This window comes from Echiichthys vipera, assembly GCF_963691815.1.
Source record: "Echiichthys vipera genome assembly, chromosome: 17".
In the NCBI taxonomy this organism is placed as follows: domain Eukaryota; kingdom Metazoa; phylum Chordata; class Actinopteri; order Perciformes; family Trachinidae; genus Echiichthys; species Echiichthys vipera.
The window spans coordinates 11796647-11816894 of record NC_139842.1 but is presented as its reverse complement, the minus strand read 5'-3'; the positions used below and the strand labels follow the sequence as shown (position 1 = coordinate 11816894).

Below are 20248 nucleotides of genomic sequence, written 5' to 3'. Positions count from 1 at the left end.
TCTTTTCTCATTGGCTCACACTGACTCTACGCTTCCCCTCCTCCACTCGTGTGGATATCTACCCCAAAGTCCAACCCCCACGCTTTTCGATTCAGGAAGAAGTGAATCCAACGTTGTATCCACTCCTGTCGCCTCTGTACCTTTAACGTTACAGCGTTGACTTAAAATAATTTCGTAACATCTGGTTGTGAGCCAAAACACGTTTTCTATGTAGTCAACGGCCGTCAGAACCAGCTGTCTAACCCGGTTTTAAGACCAGAGAATATGGACTGGACAGTGAGCAGTCGGGCCCTGTTGTGGTGCATTTTGGCGTTGCTTTGCTGCGCTGGTCTCCCACAAAAGGTAAGAGGGGCTAACTGGATAAGCTAGCTTAAGTTAGAAGACATTAGCTCCGAGATAACCACTGAATTACACATTTCACTCAACGCCAGGTTGTTTTTGTGCTTTTAATGCAACGCTCACGTATTTAAGTCCAAACTAAAATGTGTGCCATTCAGTGCACTTTTAATTCTGTCTGTGTTGTCCTGGCATGAAGTAAGCTAACATTAACGTTAGCTTGTTGGCTCAATGCACATGTTTTTTGAGTAATATGTGCTTTGAAACTGTGTAGTTCACAATGTATCATCAACGCAGAACATTTTCAATTCATCAACCCAGTGTCACAAATCAAGAAAACCTTCTGAGCATGAAAATAAGATCTCCATCTTCTTTCTGAGAAACTTAAGTAGGTGAGACTGGTAATTGTCTGTTTTGCTGTGCATGTATTTTGTTTGAAAGCTAGGCTCTTCCCCCATGCCTTTTAATATTCTCACGTCATCAACTCCACACAGAGTATCTTATTGGCAAACTAGGGAATTTGAGAGAAGCCATTTTATCATTATTACTGTTAGAGTTTAGGTCTACATACTTTATTCTAAGGTCAGTGTATTGGTGTTGTTGAGGCTTGGTGATATGTCCATATTTCTACTGCTTGTATGTGAACTCAACACCTCCTTATCTTTTCACACTACTGAACACAAGTACTTTGCTTACACATGAGCAGCAACCGTAAAACTTATCAGTCAATATTTTTGGGTCCTGCTCAGTGCATGGTGCAAAGGTGGCAAACAAGGCTGCACAATGTGATGGGCTGATGTCTTGGTGACATTTTGGAGATTAGTTGTTTGGTCTATGAAATGTCAGAAAATCTTGAAAAATGTTGGTCAGTGTTTTCCGAAGCTTAAGGGGATGTCCTCAAATGTTGTGTTTAGTCCACAGCTCCAAAATATCCAGTTAACTGTGACAAAGGAGGAGATAAACTATTCTTAAATTTACTCATTACTCAAACTGATTAATCAATAATCAGAATAGTTGGTAATTCATTTAAAACTTGACAACTAATCATTGCAGCTCTAGTCTGTAGACATAAATACTTGACATAGACACCCTAAACAGAGGATATGTTGAGATCAAACAGTGAAAATAGAAGTGTAATGCAAGTAAACACCTGTGCCTGCACGAAGGTAAAGTTTAATGGATGCTATATGACTTCATGAAAGCCTTCCCCTCAGTTGATTAGATCACTACAACCATCAGAAGTAGGCAGACAAGATACAGTTTTGCATGCTTTGCCTTCACTCCCATTTCAAAAGTTCCTCCCTAAAGCCATCATTGTTGTGCACGATGGTCGCTTGTGGTTAGATTGATTACATCATGCGCAACCTGCACTAGGTTAGTACAAAATAACAATGTTATATATGCCAAATATATCTGTAACGTAGCAACACCTGGAATATAAATGTTGTACTGTTGTATCCAGTTATTTTTTTTTACCAAAGGGTTCCTTTAGTATTAGTATTAGTGGCTGGTTCAAATGGGAGCTAACTTTGCTGAAACTGAGCTAGATCCCTCGAAAGTCTCCAGGCGGAGACATCGGCTACATAGCTACTAAACCACTTCAGCTAAGAAGACGATTAAAGAGGCCTTATAAGCCCCTATCATGTCTCAGGTTCAGCCGGGTAGACAGTCTACTTGTGGAGTAAGAGGTGGCAAATGATGAAGGCTATCTATAGATAGTGGTGTGTGTATGTGTGTGTGCGCATGTGTGTAAGAGAGAGATACAAATGAAAGAGCTACAGAGAAAAGACTCATCTCTCTTGTCACCGCCTCTCCTTCACAATTTAATTTTATTTAAGGTCAGCTAATTCTCCTCTGTGAGAATGGATGTGTTGGTGACTAAACTGTCGCTCGCTGTTTCGGCAGCTATTTGTATTTAGATGCCTCTTCTCACATTATGCTTATGCTTCACTTCACACATCTGCTGTTCACAACAACACTTACCGGTATATTCCTTATAAGACCGACTGTAGACCACAATAGGTCCCTCAGCTGCAGTTTGTCCCAATACTCTGTAACTATGCGCATTTATTTTCTTTAATATTTGCCTTTAATATACATTGTTTCAGATTGAACTAAGACAAGCTGGTTTGTTAGTCAAAGCACAGCCAATCTACTGTTGTGATAAGATAGTGTAAGATCACATTTTTTTTCTAAGTGTGTCTGAACAAGGGCCAACACGTGACATCCTCCCCACTGAAGGTACACCACGCAGAGAGCAGCTGATACTAGACTGTTGTTGACACGGGGAGGTTGCTAAAAAGGGATCTCCACTAAATTTTAAAACATGAAACATGGCATTTCCCCATGCTTGTGGAAATGATTGTTTCCCCTCACCTGTACTAGTATAATTCCACTCTCCCGTTGGGGTCTGAGGCTGTGAAGGAAATCAAACATCCCAGAGCCTTTCATCTTTATACAGCCCTCAAGGGAAAAATGACTACTTTCATGTAGGACTGACTGGTGGATCATCCGGCTGTTCTTAATGCTGCCTTTTGCATATTCCCCCATATTGACTTTTTAAGGAGCACATTTCAGCAACAAGGCAATGCAAAGTGCAACAGTTATTAAAGAGGATGGGAAAGGTGTTGCTGCGATACACCTCCCATGACATGTTATTGTGTGAGATAAATATATCTTGGTTCCTGTCTTGGTTTTTGTCTGCACCCAAGCAAGATGCAAACAGACTGCTTATTGGTGCAGACACGTTGGTGGCAGGACTGTTCCACTTTTCAACAGAAAAAAGCATAGTGACAATGCACTGGGGAGCTCAGACTATTTTTTAAGTAATAGTCTCACAGAGAAATCTGAGTTTTTGTCTTTTAAAGACAGCCCCATATAATGACTATTTTACTGACATTGAAATTATTAAAATCATTTACCAACTGATTGTTTCCTTTTTACAGAAACCTCCTACATAAGTGATCCTGCAAAGGGCACTCCTTTACAACATCGTTTTACCCATGTCATTTTTAGTCATCCATTCATCTTTAGTCAGACTCTCCATAAATCATTATCTTTCATGTCATTCCATTTAATATGTATTTCTGTATTTGCCACTCTCCACCTCATGCATCTCTAAATTATATCATATAAGCCTGAATGGTGAGACGATAAATGGAAATCTTCGTGTCTGCTTCACACATCCAGTAAAGACTGATAAACAGTGCATCTGTGCCACTACCAATTCATCTGGCTGTATGTAATTCAGCCACACTTGTTGCTTCAGGAGCCCCGAAATTAATGTTGTCCATCTGTCGATTGTGGCAGTCACAAACATTTATGAGATGACCTTTATGTGTTGTATTATTTTGATGCATCCTCAAAGGAACACCCAGCAAGTCTGTTCTTTAAGAATGCAGGGCCACCATGATGGAGTGACATTGGGTGGTGTGCATTTGTTTGCCCTGTATTTTCTGACCAGCTTTTTACAGCCATTATTCACCTAAGTTGGACTGATGAATATAAGCAAATACAGATCGTTGCATGATTAGATGGAGCATCTCTACATCTTTACCTTCCTCTGCTCCCTGAGTCATCCCCTCTGTGTCTCCTGTATGTGTCCAGCCTTCCTCCTATAAGGAGTCTTTACCCAAGCAATTATTTTTCTCCTTTTGCAGCTTTTGTCCAGGTGCTCTAACTATGGTATGTAATACTTCACCATCTTGAAGAAATGGTGGTATCTGACAAAGGGGTTATAAGGCAGGTGTACTACTAAAGTGCTTGTGAAAACTCAGTGGGAAGTCTGCCAATTACAGCCTGTCCTGTGTTCAGGTTGGTCTGCCCTACAAGAGGCTGTGAAGCACAGTGACACTCCAGCCAGCTGCCAGTGCTATCATGAGCATTGTGTCCCTCTTAAAGCTGTGCCTGGTGTCATTGTATTGGAGAAACTCAAGACCTCAGAACTTTCCAAGACAATTGTTTCGCCTAGTTCTGTAGTATTATGTAACTCGCTTACGCAACAACTTAACATTTCTGTGTTACACAGAATAAGGAAATGAGAAGGAATGCCCCAATGTTTAAATCTTCTACAAAAGGCTTCATAACTCCTAAACCAGATGTTTCTGAACCTCATCACAATATACAACAGTTGTTGAATATCAGCGTCCACCTAAAACTAGGAGGCTAACAGATGTTAAGAGAGTTATTTGCTTGTGAAACCAAGAACCCGGATAGAGGTTACTGGGGGCTCAAAAACAAGTTATGATTCTCCCAGTACAGTTGTGTGATGCTCATGAGTTTACAGCCCAGTGGGAACAGTCACAGGTGCACATTATTGACATAAATGCTTGTATAGGATGTGAGACTACAGCAGGCAAATGTGGAAGGACCCAGTTTCCTTATGTAAAGTGTGAAACTTTCAGTTTATGGGTTTGGTTTCTGTCTGGTCAGTTATAACAGGCATATTTTACCATTTTTAGAAAAAGAATCTCTGCAAACATGATATGCGACAGGTGCATCAGAGGAATTTGAATTTGTGAATAAATATTTCTGCTTCAAGCTGACAGTGTGAGCGAGTTCTTCTCATTGTTTTTAAGTTTAGGACCTCACAGGGAGAAAGTGATTGTCTCTCAGTGCACTGGTCATTGTTTATGGCATTGGTTTTGTGAGAAAATGCAGGCTCCATGAGCAATGGGAAAACCCTGAGTGACTCGGTGATGGTGGTTGCAGTTGCTCTCCATACCACACGCACTCAGACCTAGTTTGTTTGTTTTTGTCTGACTTAGGACGACGTCCTCCACCTTCATTATGTTCTTGAAAGCTGAATGCTCAGAAGAGTGTGTTAGTAATATAGACTAGTAATCTGCATCGTACTGTATATATGGTATATTTGCACTGTCTGCCCCCAGGGAGCTGTTCAAGGGGATTAGTCAAGGGTCAATACCACTGTGGTTCAGCAGGAGAATGAGGTGTGTCTGCTCAGCTTTTGGCTCCTGTGGTAAAGACAGCAGATTTAGTGGCATTCACAGATTTTTTTTTTATTCCCAGTCTGACCCTGATTGTGAACCACTGTGTTAAATGGACACAGTTTATTAGCACTTTTCAGTGTGCCTTAAAACAGAAAAAGGTGAAACTTTAGAAGAACAGCTTCTATCCAAGTAGAGAGACTGGTCGGGTTGAGATATACGTTCTTCTCGGGTTTGGCGGGTAGTCAGAGCTCTCAAACACCTCACTGGACTGCTCCTTGCACATCGAAGCCAAAAACCATAAGAAGCCCAAGGCTTGGTTATCAAGAGCGACGTTTTTAGAATTCCATAGTGGGTGAGTGGAGCACACATCACCCACAGTGCTGTTAATTCTGGCATAAGCCAAGTCATGAGGCTGGGTTGTTTAGCTTCTGTTGTGGTTATGGGTTACATTGTTTTAACTGGATTTGCGGCATCTTTGATTTTTGTTTTGTTTTCTTTATACCTCTTTGATGACTGTATTGTCCTTTCGTCACCTGCACTGTCTACGTCTGTCATTAAATGAACCAATCCAACATGTCTGTTCATGTTCCCCATATTTTGGAGTTGGTAGAGTAAACTGTTCTGGAAAGGGTCTGGAAAATTTAGTGGAGGTCCCATATGGCCTGTCAGCCCACTATTCATCTGTGCAGAGCGAAATTGAAACACTCTCTTCACTCATGTTAATTGTGAAATCTATTAAAAAAGCCAATCCATCCTTATAAGCTAATCTGATAGTAGCACCAGTGTAATGCACATGTTCAGGACACGCACATATGCTCATGCCCAGTTTGTTTACCTTCCTCCATGTTGCAATCCTCGGCTCCGGCTGAACCCTCCGAGAGCTCGTCCAGCAACATGCACTCTGTTACCTAGTTATTCAGCCCTCTCCGTTTGCTCTTCAGCTGTCATTTTAAGGTATTGATTTAAAGTGAATTGATTTGTTAAGCAGAACAGGGTAGAACGGTCCCCTTCCAGCAAAATGCTGTCTATGATGATGATGATGATGAAAACAGGCCCAATGCAGTAGCATTTGTCAGACAATTAACCAACATTTCATACCAGTGTGTATGTAAATAATTTCATTAGCATGCGGTAATTTTAACATATCACTAATGTTTGGTTCAGGTGTGTGTGAGGATGAGTAATGTCTTTTTGATTAGTGTCTAATGCCATTATTCACAAGCTCAATGCAGGAGCACACGTTTTGACCTAACCTGTGGACTTAAGTTGGAGCATGCATGCTCACACATGCCTGCGTTGAATATGTTATCCCTTTGATTAATGTGCATTATAAGTAGAGAGTAGAGATTTGTTTGTTTATAGTACATCACCTTGATTTTTTTGGTTGTGTTTCTGTAGGGGTTTTGCAACGCCAGCACAGTTTCCCTTCCTGAAAGCTTGCTCTTTGTGTCCACCCTGGATGGAAACCTGCACGCTGTTAGCAAGAAATCAGGCTCTATCAAATGGACTCTGAAAGAAGGTATGTTTTACTGTACTGTATTTTTGTATGCATGCCGTTCTTTTGTCACTATCAGTGTTAGGGGTATAGTAGAGCAAAACAAAAAGAGTGTAATCAACTAAAAAATTGAAGTAAGTGGAGACCACATGAGACTTTGATGCCATATCAAGGCTGTGCAACTTAGTTGTATTATCTGAATGGGTCTATTGATTTTATTTAACTATTCTAATCACAAAAGGATGTCTGCAACCAAATTATCTGAATGCATTCCCACTCTCATAGCAGTGGTAAAACTGTAATAGTTTCTAGTGCTGTTTAAGGTGATTACTTAGGCTCATATTTTTAGTATGACCAGTTGAGAAACAAACAAAAAAAATTATAACTATGTTATGATTTTTTTTAAACTTTGTATTATTGACTTATAGGAAGAAATGTTTTCTAGGATTAAACTGAGGAAAATGCTGGGGTGTTCTGTTAGGCATGGAAACTGGGTAATTATTAACCGAGAGGGGCGAAAATAGCCTGTAATCAAGGTCAGAGTGGGCAAGGGTAAGCAACTTTGCTGGAGTGTCACCTGCACACACAGCATGTACTATGGTTACCATGTTAATGTAGGCACTAGACGCTTGGGAACTACATTAGATAATATACACTTACGGGTTATTGGAAAACATGTGCTGAAAAAGTCTAACAAAGACATTTATTGTTGTTCCGGGTAGTTTATCCTTCTTAGAATAAGATACATACTGTAGTACAACAATTGAGCACATTTCCTGTTCTAAACATACATTTTCATATATTTTTAAGGTTCAGAAGATTTTAGGGGATATGAAAGCTACTGTGGCTTGAACCCACAAGCCCTGGTTAGGTCCACCTAATACCCAAGTCATTAATAATCAGAGGCAGAGGCTGCTTCCTCCGCATCATCTGTTTTTCTGGAAGAGCTATTGAATATGAATTTGACCAGTTCTGTACCAGGCTCCACACACACCTGTTATGCTCACTAACCCACAGAATGAGGGGGAAGCAGAAATCTTTTCCCTGGATCAAGACAGTACAACTCAGCCCACATGCACGTCCTCCCACTGTTTGCTTGTCACTTCCTGCCGGCTTTGCAAACATGTTTTTTAATGTCGGCTAACCAGAGGGTATTTCTATGAAACCATTGTTTTCTCAGTACCTTCTGCAATTACGCATGCAATGTTTCTTGAGCACAAGACTCAATTACCACCTTCAGGTAATCCTACCCCCTACTATTGTTGACCCCTTCAGGCACCTCCACAGAGATCAGCACCACCTGGTCCACACCCTGTATGTTCACACTGTAGGGAGGTGTGTGTTTGTCTAGCAGCAATAGAGGTTAGGGCCTGACACTTTATCTCTTTGCTTAAAGGGCTATTGTATTGTTTAAACCTTCTATATTATTGCTGGCCATGTTAATATATATGTTTTATACACTGAACGCATCGTCCTCTCCTTCTATGCAGCAATTAGTTACCAGAAATGCCACATGGTATGGAGCTCGACCTGCAGTGACTTTAAACACGCACTTCCTTAGCCTACAACACAACAGTAATATAATTTTGACAGAATGGTTGACATGACTTTCAATGTGGTGGACCACACGCGGATTTTCTTTCCCCGCTGAATGGAAGCTAATAGCTGCACAGTGGGTAGGACAAAGTATGATACTTTGGAAAACGGTAGACACAATGTGAACAGTGTGTAAATGTTGCAGTAAATGGGCTTAAACATGTAAACAATATGGTCATTTAGCCCCTGTCCATGGAGGGCATTTTCACAAATTAACTGTTCAGGAGTCAAATCTTCTTCCTGATATTACAGAGGCTCAACAGGTTGATACGTTTTAGTACTTCATACAAAGAGGATCCAATCTCATTAAAGCTCATTAAATAATATTTTTTCTTACTGTTACATGCCTGACCTGTTCACAGAAAGTTGTTGGCAGACATGACTGCATTTCATGTTTGCCCCTGGGGAAGTCGTCATTTGGACTTTGTGTTCTGTGAGGTTACAGATGTTCATGTTATACTCGAGAGCTCCTGGCCACGGTTTCCATTGTTCGTCAGTATTCTTGTCTGTCCTGACTTGTGTCTTATTTCCTTTCCTCTCCTCACAGATCCAGTTCTTCAGGTCCCCACACACGTGGCAGAGTATGTATCAGTTATTTTCTGCATGGGTGTAAATATCCTTGAGTACTGCACCTGTCTTTAACAAAAGATGGTGAATGCAAATGATTATGGTAACCTGTTGAGCTTGTCTTATGTCTCACTCCCTTTACTGGTCTTGAGATGTGAGCTGTCTTCTTAAATCTTTACCCTAGGCCGGCCTTTCTACCTGACCCCAACGATGGCAGCCTGTACTCTCTGGGGGGAAAGAACAACGAAGGCCTCACAGTAAGAGGAAATCATTTTTATCACAAACGATAATCTCCCCTCTTGTGTGAAACACGCTGTTCAGTTCCCTACCATATCGAGAAACATACCCTCTCACCACATATGTGTAAATAAGTCATGCTGAGAGTAATGCACCCATATTCTGAAGTTGCAACTATGGTGGTGCATGCATGATGTTCCCCATGTATTGAGACAGGGCATAAAGCATTTTAAAGGTTATTTTATGTTCATTTTTCTGAAACAGAAATTACCATTCACTATCCCGGAGTTGGTCCAAGCTTCGCCCTGTCGCAGCTCTGATGGTGTCCTTTACATGGGTAAGGCTAATTGTCAGTTAAATATTGTATTATGCCTTTTGATTTAACACATTGTTCTGTAGTTTTCTTTTCCATAAACATGTTCTCCCAGTGTGTCTTCTCGCCTAAATTAGCTGGTGTTATCTGGATATCTTTCAGTTACACTCTGGTTGTGGTCGTAGCTGGTGCTCTTTTGAATTTGAAACAGTTAACAGGAAAGGTAATCTACCATAGTTACGGTGTCATTGTTTAAAGGGAAGCGGGTGACATTTCCCTCCCCACAGTCATTATCAGTGAAGCTTTTCATTCAACTGAAGCTGCTGCTGCTGCTGGAACAAAGCCTATTGAAGATGCAAAGATCTAAAAGTGTTACAGCCTTCAGTTCTCATTCTTTAAATCCAGGGATTCACCCAGTTTATAGCTTTTTATGAATTGTCAAATTCATGATTTTGTTTGCGATTCTGTTATTACAGAAACTACATGGCCCTACCATAATGCTGCCATCAGTCTGTCTATGGCCGAGCCACCGCCAAAAAAGGGCCATTCAACTTTTCTGGGGGAAACCCAGAAATCTGTTTCTGTATTAAATGTTTTCCAAATAGAGTTTGTAGGAAATTATCAGGCCAAACCATCCTCCATCAACGTTTGGATTCTCTGAAGCAGACATCTTCGGATTTATGGTTTTTGCATTCATCTATAATAATCTGTGATAAGGGTATAACTGCCACTCCCTGCATTGACAATAGTTGAGATGATGTGACAAAAAAGATCACAGCAGGTTCGTTTTTTGATGATGGGAACACCCATCACTGTGAAGGATAGATGACTGCTTGTTATTGTACTTGACTCAGCTTGCACTGGTGCACATTTTGATCAATTTCCTGTACACAGTCATGTCAGTTTTCTTTGAGAAGGCCTAAATCACAAAATTGTCTATTTTATGATCTCTATCATTAGGCCCTCAATTTGGATAAAGAATAATATCACAAAAAGCCCTTTTAAAGGAAAAATAGGGAGAAACCTCAGGAAAAACCCTCTTCCGGGGTAGAGAGCTATATGATAGGTGTCCCATTTACAGAGTGGACAAAAAAGTAAAGAGCATTCTATTAAAGTTCTATTATCAGGTAAGATCATGAAATATATGTAGTGCTTTTTCAAAGAGCAATAAATGCTGTAATGATGACAGAGGAAATTAATTTTGTGTGTGTATGTGATCATGTATAGGTAAGAAGCAGGACTTGTGGTATGTGGTGGACCTGTTGACTGGTGAGAAGCAGCAGACCCTGACGTCTTCCTTTGCTGAGATGCTGTGTCCCTCTTCATCTCTTCTCTATCTGGGACGCACAGGTAAAAACAAAAACCAATCCAGATACACAAATTCAGCCAGCCTCATTTTATCAACCCAGCCAATCCCATTAAGTTTTAATCTGGGTTATCAACAGGCCTATTTGTCTAGCATACTCTAACCCCAAACTGTTGGCAAACCCTTATTTACTTTCTGCTCATCTCTAACGCTACCCCCGCCCATCGCCTCATCAAGACCTACCCCCAATCTATCCCGGGGATGGTAATTGCAAACAAGGACCTTGAGCACGCCCTACAAATTGCTAATACTTGCTATAAAGCCACCCTTGGTGGTGTCAAGTCATAGCTCACATTGTCACCCCATAGAAGATATGCTGGATTTGGTTTCACCGTGTCCCAACTTCTTCCATTTTTTTGAAGCAAAGGAAATTCAACACCACTTTGCATTTACACCCAGAAATGTATACTCAAAGCCCAGCTTTTGTGTATGTTGCATTAGGAACAAAAAGCAATTCAAATGCATGTTCCTGTGTGAATATGCCTTTTTTGTTCATCTCCCTGTCAGAGTACACCATCACCATGTATGACACCAAGAGCAGAGAGTTGCGCTGGAATGCCACCTATTCTGACTACGCCTCCACCCTTCCTGACGATGACACCAAATACAGTACGACTCAAACGCTGGCTCTTTTGTTGAGTTTAGTTTCTGAGAGATAGTGCTAATCACCTCTCTGCACTTCCCCACAGAGATGGCTCATTTTGTGTCCAACGGCGACGGCCTCGTGGTGACTGTGGACAGCGAGACGGGAGACGTCCAGTGGGTGCAGAACTATAACTCTCCAGTGGTAGCCATGTACATCTGGCAGCGTGAGGGCCTCCGCAAAGTTCCCCACACTAATGTTGCCGTGGAAACCCTGCGATACCTCACTTTCATGTCTGGAGAGGACGGCCGCATCACACAGTGGAAATACCCGTTTCCCAAAGAGAATAAGCCCAAGAACAAGTTCCTGTAAGCAGACCGAATGTAACAATCTCTACCTTTTTTTGGCTGCTTTTGTTTTTATGATTGTTCATACATTGACATTTCTCATTTGGATACATTTTTAAAAACCTACTCTAGAATACCATACAGGAAAGAAGCATTGGCCAAACACTGTTTAAAACATGTTAGAACCTTCTGTCTATTAATCACAAGGTTAACTTTGTACTTTTGTAATACGTGAGATTGCTTAGTTTCAGGATGGAGCCTAGACATGTCGTATCTAACAAGGGGGTGCTGACGGGCCGTGTTTCTGCTCTAGTTTCACAGTGCAGTACTGTTTTATTTTAAAGTGTTGTGTTCACACCTGCTTCTGCTGGAAATGACAAACAGGACTTCCAGTGGTTGAGCTACTAGGCAGTTCTGCCTGTTTAGGGAGAGGATGAAGCACACTGAAAGTTTATTTCCATTATGAATCTGTAATACTTTCCAGATGTGTTCACCAGGATTGTATTCTGGCACATCTCGGTTTAGTATGAAATATGTACTGTATTTTCAAAAGTAAACAGGCATTTGTTTGACAGAGTTTTATCCTTTTTCAGGGCCACATTGTACGTGGGGAAGTACTCCACCAGTCTATATGCCTCTCCCTCCCTGGTGCACGATGGAGTCACTGTGGTGGTGAGCAACAGTTGCATATATATCTTCATTTAGGCAAAACACAAGCCATATCAGTGAGACATGAAAATAAAATGTGTGGAAGTTTTGTATCAAGCCACTCGTTTTATTGTCCTCATTCAGTCTTCATTTTTGGTTAGTGGTTTCCAGGTATACCTGTGAGTTTGTACGAGCACACCCTGTCCCATTTTTGTCTTAGCTTGCACAACTGACCTGCGTCACTTTGCCTCACTGGCTTGCCTCCATGGTATAGTAGTTTACTGTTACAAGAAACAGTTTTTTATTTTTATATTTTTTTTAGGTTATCCTGTGACGCATCTGATAGAAAATTCATCTGAATTCCTGAAATGTTTGTGTTTGTGCTCACAGCCTCGTGGAAGCACCTTTCCCATGCTGGAGGGTCCCAACAGCCAGGAGACTGAAGAGGACAAGGAGTGTGTCATCACACCCAGCACCAGTATCAAGTTCAACGCTGTGCTCCGGGAGCGAAACCGCATAAACTTCATGAGGAACTACCTGCTCCTCATAGGTACTACATCAGTACATACATCACAAAGTAATATTTGGTCTAAACCTTCCCAATTCTGATTAATGTGAACTTTCCTGGTACAGTGAGGGAGAAGATTTCAGAACCACCACCTAAAATCAGGGAGAAAAAAAACATAAGTTGCGGGTTTTACTCTCAGTACTGTTCACAACATTTTGAAGTCCTAGGCCTTAAATCAACCCCTACACTTTTGAGTGACTGTGCTGTACTGAGACTGCCCTCTGGTGGATGATAAAATAATTTTGAATGTAATAGTGTTTCCTTGTAATTTAAATGGAAAAACTATAAATGCTGTAAAGTATCATGACTAAAATCAGTGTTCGGTGCTGATTCATGATTCTGGCCTTCCTGATGATGATGATGATGATGATGATAAAAAAGTTCGCTCCTACATTTCAGGTCATCATGAGACACCCCTCGAAGCTCACACCACGATCCTGGAGAAGTTCCCGGACAGCTTCCCTCGCAATCAAGGCAACGTCATCCCACCTACTACTGACAAGAAAGTTGAGGAGGTGTGTGTCTGTCAGTGTGTGACTCATGAGATATGTTTTTAGAAAAACTTTCAGATATCAAATCTCTCACTCACATCCTCTCTGTCCTCACCTCCCACCATGTTGCAGAAAGTGAATGATAGTGGTATGGATGATGGGCCCCCTTCTCCTCTGCCGGAAACATCTATCCAGGAACCTGGTACTAGTGGTCGCATTGTGCGTCCAGAGGCCCCTGTTGACTCTATGTTAAAAGACATGGCCACTATCATCTTTTCTACTTTCCTCCTGGCTGGCTGGGTGGCCTTTGTGATTACCTACCCCAAAGTAAGTCGGACAACACCACCTAGTGGACTATTGGGTTGATGACAGAAAATCTTTAATTTGTAGAAACAAGATGTAAATCCTGAAAACACACTTTGTTATCCGTAGAGCCTCAGACATAGTCTCTCTCTCAACACAGAGTGTTCACAAGCAGCAGCAGCTGCAGCACCAGGAGTTCCAGAAACAGATGGAGGAGAGGTTGGAGCTGCTCCAGAGACAGCAGCCATTCCCCCCTGCAGAAGTGGGCTTGGGTTTGGCCCCAGACAGCGACTATCTAGATGTGGCCCACACTCGCTCTGAATGCTCCGACCACAGCAGCCCCAATGTCACCCCCCGTGCCTCCAACCACTCCAACCTGTCTGTGTCTGAGCTAGGAAGCTCTGCCAATGAGCACGAAGATGGAGGTAAAGATTTAGAAAACAAGATTAAACGCACACTCTTTGTTTTATACAACAATTTTTAACCTAGTTTTCACTGTTTCAAATTATGTATTTGTCTTCTCAGAGGAGGACTCCATTATAGTCAGAGTGGGAAACATAACTTTCCGTCCCAAAGAGGTCTTGGGTCATGGTGCTGAGGGCACCATTGTGTACAAGTATGTCTGAACAATTATTCACGATAACTTGTGTTTTATTTGTAAAATACTGAAGAAATATCACAAAGTTGTATTTTCATTGTTTCTCCACAAGGGGTCAGTTTGACAACCGTGCAGTGGCAGTGAAGAGAATTCTCCCAGAGTGCTTCAGCTTTGCAGATCGGGAAGTCCAGCTACTGAGAGAGTCAGACGAGCACCCAAATGTCATCCGCTACTTCTGCACCGAAAGGGACCGTCAGTTCCAGTACATCGCCATTGAGCTGTGTGCTGCCTCACTTCAGGAGGTAATGAATGGCTTAATAGCACAAGCACCTTTGTGTAATCTGGAAGAAGTTAAGAAAAAGCCAAGTATTTTGCTAATAGCAGCCTAGTGGTAACTGACCTGATGTGTTACCTTTTTGTGTCTTTAGCAGGTAGAAGAAATAGCCAGGATTCTTTGTCTTTGTGTCATTGTATAAAGAGCACAAAAAACTACAAAAAAAAGACAGGACCTCCCATGTTAAAATGAATTTAGTGTTATACATTTTCTGACTGTGAAAATGAGACCAGTATATAATTATTTGGACTACACTGATTGCAGTCTCTTATCTCTCTAGTATGTGGAGAGGAAGGATTTCAACCGTCATGGACTCGAGCCAGTAGTGCTTCTTCAGCAGACCATGTCAGGACTGGCCCATCTTCACTCTCTCAACATAGGTACGCATCACTGAATACAAAGTCGCATTCTTGTTCTCATAATTGCCTGTTTTGTATTACCAAACATCTGCATCACTAAAGTAACTGTTTTTCTCCCCCCCCCCCCCCCCCTTCATCCTTTTCCTTCAGTCCACAGAGACCTGAAACCCCACAACATCCTGGTGTCCATGCCCAATGCCCACGGTCGGGTCCGGGCCATGATCTCAGACTTCGGCTTGTGTAAGAAACTGGCAGTAGGCCGCCATAGTTTTAGTAGAAGGTCTGGAGTGCCGGGCACTGAGGGCTGGATCGCCCCAGAGGTTCTCAGTGAGGACTGCAAAGACAACCCGGTGAGTGAGTGGTAGAGTAGCAGCTCTCTCACGGTGGTTAGAAGTTTTGTTAGTTGTCAGATTTCACAAAATAAACACAAAATGATACGCTTCTTGAAAAGGTAAAGTCACTCACCTCATTGTCTGAACATGCTACAGTTGACACAGTAGGAGCATCCAAGAAGCTTTTATTTGTTTACCAAACACAAAAAAAAAAACTATCCAAGAGTTGAATGTGGTACCCAAAGGAGCATTAATTAACCTAATAATCCAACACTAGTATACATATCTTGATACTGCATACAAACCTTGTTGGTGTCTTAAGTGTTTTCTTTACATGCCGCACTATGACCTCCTCCATCCTTTCCTTCTCTTGCCCTTTGTAGACCTGCGCTGTGGATATCTTCTCTGCTGGTTGTGTGTTCTACTACGTGGTGTCTCAGGGAAGCCACCCCTTTGGAAAGTCTCTGCAGAGGCAAGCAAACATCCTACTGGGCACATACAGTCTGGACCATCTGCAAACCGACAAACATGGTGAGGACTCAAACTTTTTGCTTTTGCTTTCTCAGATCACTTTATGTGAGGTGAGAGAAGTACAACAGTAGTAATTATGGCTGCTCAATTAATCAAGTTTGTTTTCAATTACAATTTTTGACTTCCAACGATTAAAACAGTGTTGGAAAATATGTTCAAGAGTTTTCAGTGGGTTGTGAGTAAAATATGTTGCAGCTAGAATACACAGTCATGACATTATTTATGTAATGTTAACATCCACAAAATCCTAACATTTACTGCTTAAATAAGTAGTTCTTTCAACAAAACACATTTCCATTAGCATGTTTTGAACATATACTGAACTTTTTCTTTTTTGTTGCATTTATTTTTTCAGATCAATAAATGCATAATGTTTCCAAAGTCAATGAGTAGTCGTGTTAAATAATCATGTTCTTAATACTGACCAAAGTAATTGTAATTATGATTTTGTCAAATCGAGCATCCCTATTAGTAATGTAGTTGGTCGTTAATTCTTTTTTGTCATCATTGCTGTGTGATTATACCCTGTCAGCACATTGCAAAAACCAGCATGTTTGTGTCAATTATCAGAGGACATCGTAGCCAGAGATCTAATAGAGCAGATGCTGAGCATGGAGCCTCATCTAAGGCCTTCAGCTGAAAGCGTCCTCAAACACCCTTTCTTCTGGAGCCTGGAGAAGGAGCTGCAGTTCTTTCAGGTCAGCTGTTTACATATCTGACTATATCTTTGATTATTGTATAGATCACATGTATTAGGCTATTTAACATTTGCGGGTGAAAACAACAAAATAATTTATCAGATGAGGCTTTTAATTTGGGGCTTAAAAACGCAAAAAAGTGAAACCACCCTCCAGAGTGGAAATCTTGAAATCGAAAAAGTGGGCTCTCTCTGATCTGCTCACGCTGGCTCACCTCACGTACATGTTTATGTAACATCCATGCGCAGAGTACAGGTAAACAACAACAAACCAGTTGGACAATGAAGTTGCCTGGGTGGGAGCGGAGGCGTTGGGAGGCTGCCGATCCCTGTCACACTTTACGGCGTTCTGCTTCTCCGCTATTAGGCAGAGAAGTAGAAGGAAGTGGGTGGTGTTGTGTGGCAGTGCTTCACAGCACCACCTAGCCACCCAATGTGCATACTACATCGAATTTCACACACTTTTGCATCACTATATGCACACAGATTTCCCCCCAAAGATGCCCGTCTAAACGCTGAATAAAAAGTGAGATGGCACCGCCACTTTTGCGTTTCCTTTCTAGTTTGTCTTTTTCTAAACAGGGCCTAATATGTGCACATTGTTACACATCTGTATCATTAATAAACTTCTTCATTAATGCAGGCAAACATGCAGGTTATTTGTGCTGGACTGCACAAAGAACTGATACCTCATTATCTACTGTATATCCACATGATTGTAGGATGTATGAAAACCTTCCTCTTTGGTTTAGTCTTGCAGTCACATATGGACCTGTAGAACTCCATTAATATGCTATATAATAGATTTATCTGTCACATCCATTTTTGCATGTATTTATGTGCTGAATAAGAACGAGACTTCCTGGCGTATTTAAGACTCACTGAAGTCTGTTTTTTTTTGTGGTTTCTTGCAGGATGTCAGCGACAGAATCGAAAAGGAACCATTAGACGGACCAATCGTGAGACAGCTTGAGAGGGGAGGGAGAGCTGTCGTCAAAAGCGACTGGAGAGAACATATCACGGTGCCACTGCAGACAGGTAATCGAAGTGGCCTGCTGCTTCCTGTCAGCATTGTCACTCAGCATCGCGATCTCAACTGGTTCTTTTTAGACTTTTCACTTTGTTTTATTGATCAGTACTGTACAATACAGTATGAACTGACAGAGTGAGTTGATGTGCATATTATAACAGCATAGTATAAAATTGCAGTCATGATGTTCTACATTCAGAAAACTACCTATAAAAAATAGCTAATTGTTTCATACTTAATGTACTTTTTTTGACTGTTTGCCATTCACTTGAAGTAAGTCCGACACCAGGGGCCAGATATCTAAAACTTGGTGTAGATTCACGATTAAAATGCACTACAGATTTATAAAACTGTGTGTATGCCTGATTGTTTTATAAATATGTCACTGTGGAACTGGGCTTTCCCATTGTAAGCCATAAATGGATGTAGAAACACCCTTCAACATCCAATAAAACTCATAGAGACTTGAAAAAAGTACTTCCCAATTCAGAATAGATATAAATAACTAGTAGAGTGCAGACCTTCACAGAGTGTGTCTTCCTCGTCTTAACTGGCATGGGTCAGCCCTGTGTCTCCTTCTTGCCTCCTAAACAATGAAGAGTCGATTTCACTCAATTTCCCATCTTGTCTCTGTTAAAACCAAAATAGACCGCCACAAAAAACCTGTGTAATGGGATGAAATAAAAAGACGTCTGCATCATCTCAGGATTTCCTGTTTATTGGTTACTTATTGGATAATGATCAGGGATTCGTTCTGTCTCTCTCTTCCTTTGACAGATCTCCGGAAATTCCGATCCTATAAGGGTGGGTCAGTCAGAGACCTGCTGCGTGCAATGAGAAACAAGGTAGGAATATATTCCCATGTTTTGTATTTAAAAGAAACTGATCTCTTCTGCTAGACTTAACACTTGACCTTGCTTCAACAGAAACATCATTACAGAGAGTTGCCTGTTGAGGTACAGGAGACTCTGGGCTCCATTCCTGATGACTTTGTGTCCTACTTCACCTCCCGCTTCCCCCACCTGCTAATGCACACATACCTGGCCATGCGGACCTGTGCATCTGAGAGGCCATTCCTGCCTTACTACTCCACTGCACAACAACTTGCAAAAACCCAGGCCCAGTGCACACACCTCGGGCCACAAAGACAAAATGAGTCATGCACTCAACACCTGCCAACACACACATCATTACCCGCCTCACAACCACAGGAACCTACACATTCGCAGCCGGAGCAGGTCCCAAACATAACACCTGCTGAATCCGGGTCCTGTACATCACCAGATGAGCATGTATGTCCACATTTGCCGGTTCCGACAGAGCAGCCATTGGCGCCAGCACAGTCCACACAGACTGACTTGCACAGTCAAACAATGAACCCCACATTTGCCCCAGAATCTACAACAGATCCTCTCAGGCAAAGAGAATTCAGTCAGTCTGAGATGCACACACCGCCAGATCCTTCTACGCTGGACAATGAACCAGTGTGAACTGAACCAGAATCAGGTGGAACCAGCATAGATGGGAGCTTTGCCTTAAAGAGTGGACACAAAGTAGGAATCTGTTGCAGGCACCGTGAGTTGGTGAAGACCAGGCCTGCAGTGCCTGGGATCCACTGCTCAGTGCAGCAACTGCACTCTTAACAAAGTGCCTTCTGCTCACCTGGATTAAAATGTTCCCCAACAGAACCGTCCACAAGTCTCTCGAGGAAGTCAGATAATCAACAGGGTGTTGTTGAACATTATCTTGTAGCTGGACTGAGCAAAGAGATTTTTTTTTTTTTTTACAGAACGGCATATCCAAAAAAAGTGTTTGTCCCAGAAATATCTGGCCTCTATGTGGGAAACATGTTTGGATGTTGTTATTGGGTAGTTTTATAGTGCAATGTTGTATTTCTGAGTGAGACTGTTCACTGCACAGATACTGTATGTATATTTTTGTATAGAGACCGATTTCAGAATTTGGATAATCGATGAAAAATCATTTAATATGGCTGATGTGCCTTTTTTTTTTTAATAACACTGTGCTGTATGGGTACATATCTTTAAAATTGACTATGCTAAATGTGCTTGATTCCAGTTAATGCTGCTAGACTGCTTCTCTTTTGTCAATCAAGACTATTGTGCAGACTCAGTAAGAGTGGACTGTTCCAAAGGGTGTTCAGGGGGGCATCTGAATACAGTAGGTAATTTTATTTTCATGTGATTATGTAGTCAAATATGAATTAAGAGGTCAGGCTGCAGAGCTCGCCTATAATAACTTTTCAAGGGTGTCAAAGTGAAGTTAATGACTTGCACATTAAATTCTATTTTTTTTATACCAAAGTTGTGCTTTTTGATTGAACCCGTTTCATCTGAAGATGGTTTTGGGGAATATTTCACTAAAGTCAGTGCCTAAACCAAGCTTCTTACACTTAAATTATTTTTATTAACAGGGGATCCAAGCAGCTGATATGCGTTGAATTGTCTGGCTTAGCTATTGCTACAGTTAAAATGGTGGCTCAAGGTGTAACCTTCCTGTTTGATTTGTAGCATTGCCAAGAAACAGCAGGACTTTAATTGAAACCAA

At 41.5% G+C, this 20248-nt stretch overlaps 1 protein-coding gene across 1 annotated transcript; it reads left to right on the top strand.

Annotated features, from left to right (window-relative positions):
• The first annotated feature begins 106 nt into the window (after positions 1 to 106).
• ern1 (endoplasmic reticulum to nucleus signaling 1) lies at positions 107 to 19948 on the top strand. The gene is made up of 22 exons (XM_083931639.1): positions 107 to 342; positions 6684 to 6804; positions 8924 to 8957; positions 9128 to 9200; positions 9445 to 9517; positions 10721 to 10843; positions 11367 to 11468; positions 11549 to 11810; positions 12383 to 12461; positions 12828 to 12987; positions 13405 to 13520; positions 13629 to 13823; positions 13960 to 14224; positions 14325 to 14415; positions 14510 to 14699; positions 15012 to 15111; positions 15241 to 15440; positions 15806 to 15953; positions 16524 to 16651; positions 17565 to 17688; positions 18458 to 18525; positions 18607 to 19948. The coding sequence occupies exons 1-22, from the start codon at positions 265 to 267 to the stop codon at positions 19168 to 19170; spliced, it is 3294 nt and encodes a 1097-aa protein (XP_083787765.1). The 5' UTR covers positions 107 to 264; the 3' UTR covers positions 19171 to 19948.
• The last annotated feature ends 300 nt before the right edge of the window (positions 19949 to 20248 follow it).

Excerpts from the sequence above, each read along its gene's own strand:
- ern1 (XM_083931639.1), top strand. The coding sequence starts at position 265 with ATGGACTGGACAGTGAGCAGTCGGGCCCTGTTGTGGTGCATTTTGGCG. Across the intron at positions 11,469-11,548 it reads TGACGATGACACCAAATACA|AGATGGCTCATTTTGTGTCC; the intron begins GTACGACTCAAA and ends ACTTCCCCACAG. Across the intron at positions 14,700-15,011 it reads GTGCTGCCTCACTTCAGGAG|TATGTGGAGAGGAAGGATTT; the intron begins GTAATGAATGGC and ends TTATCTCTCTAG.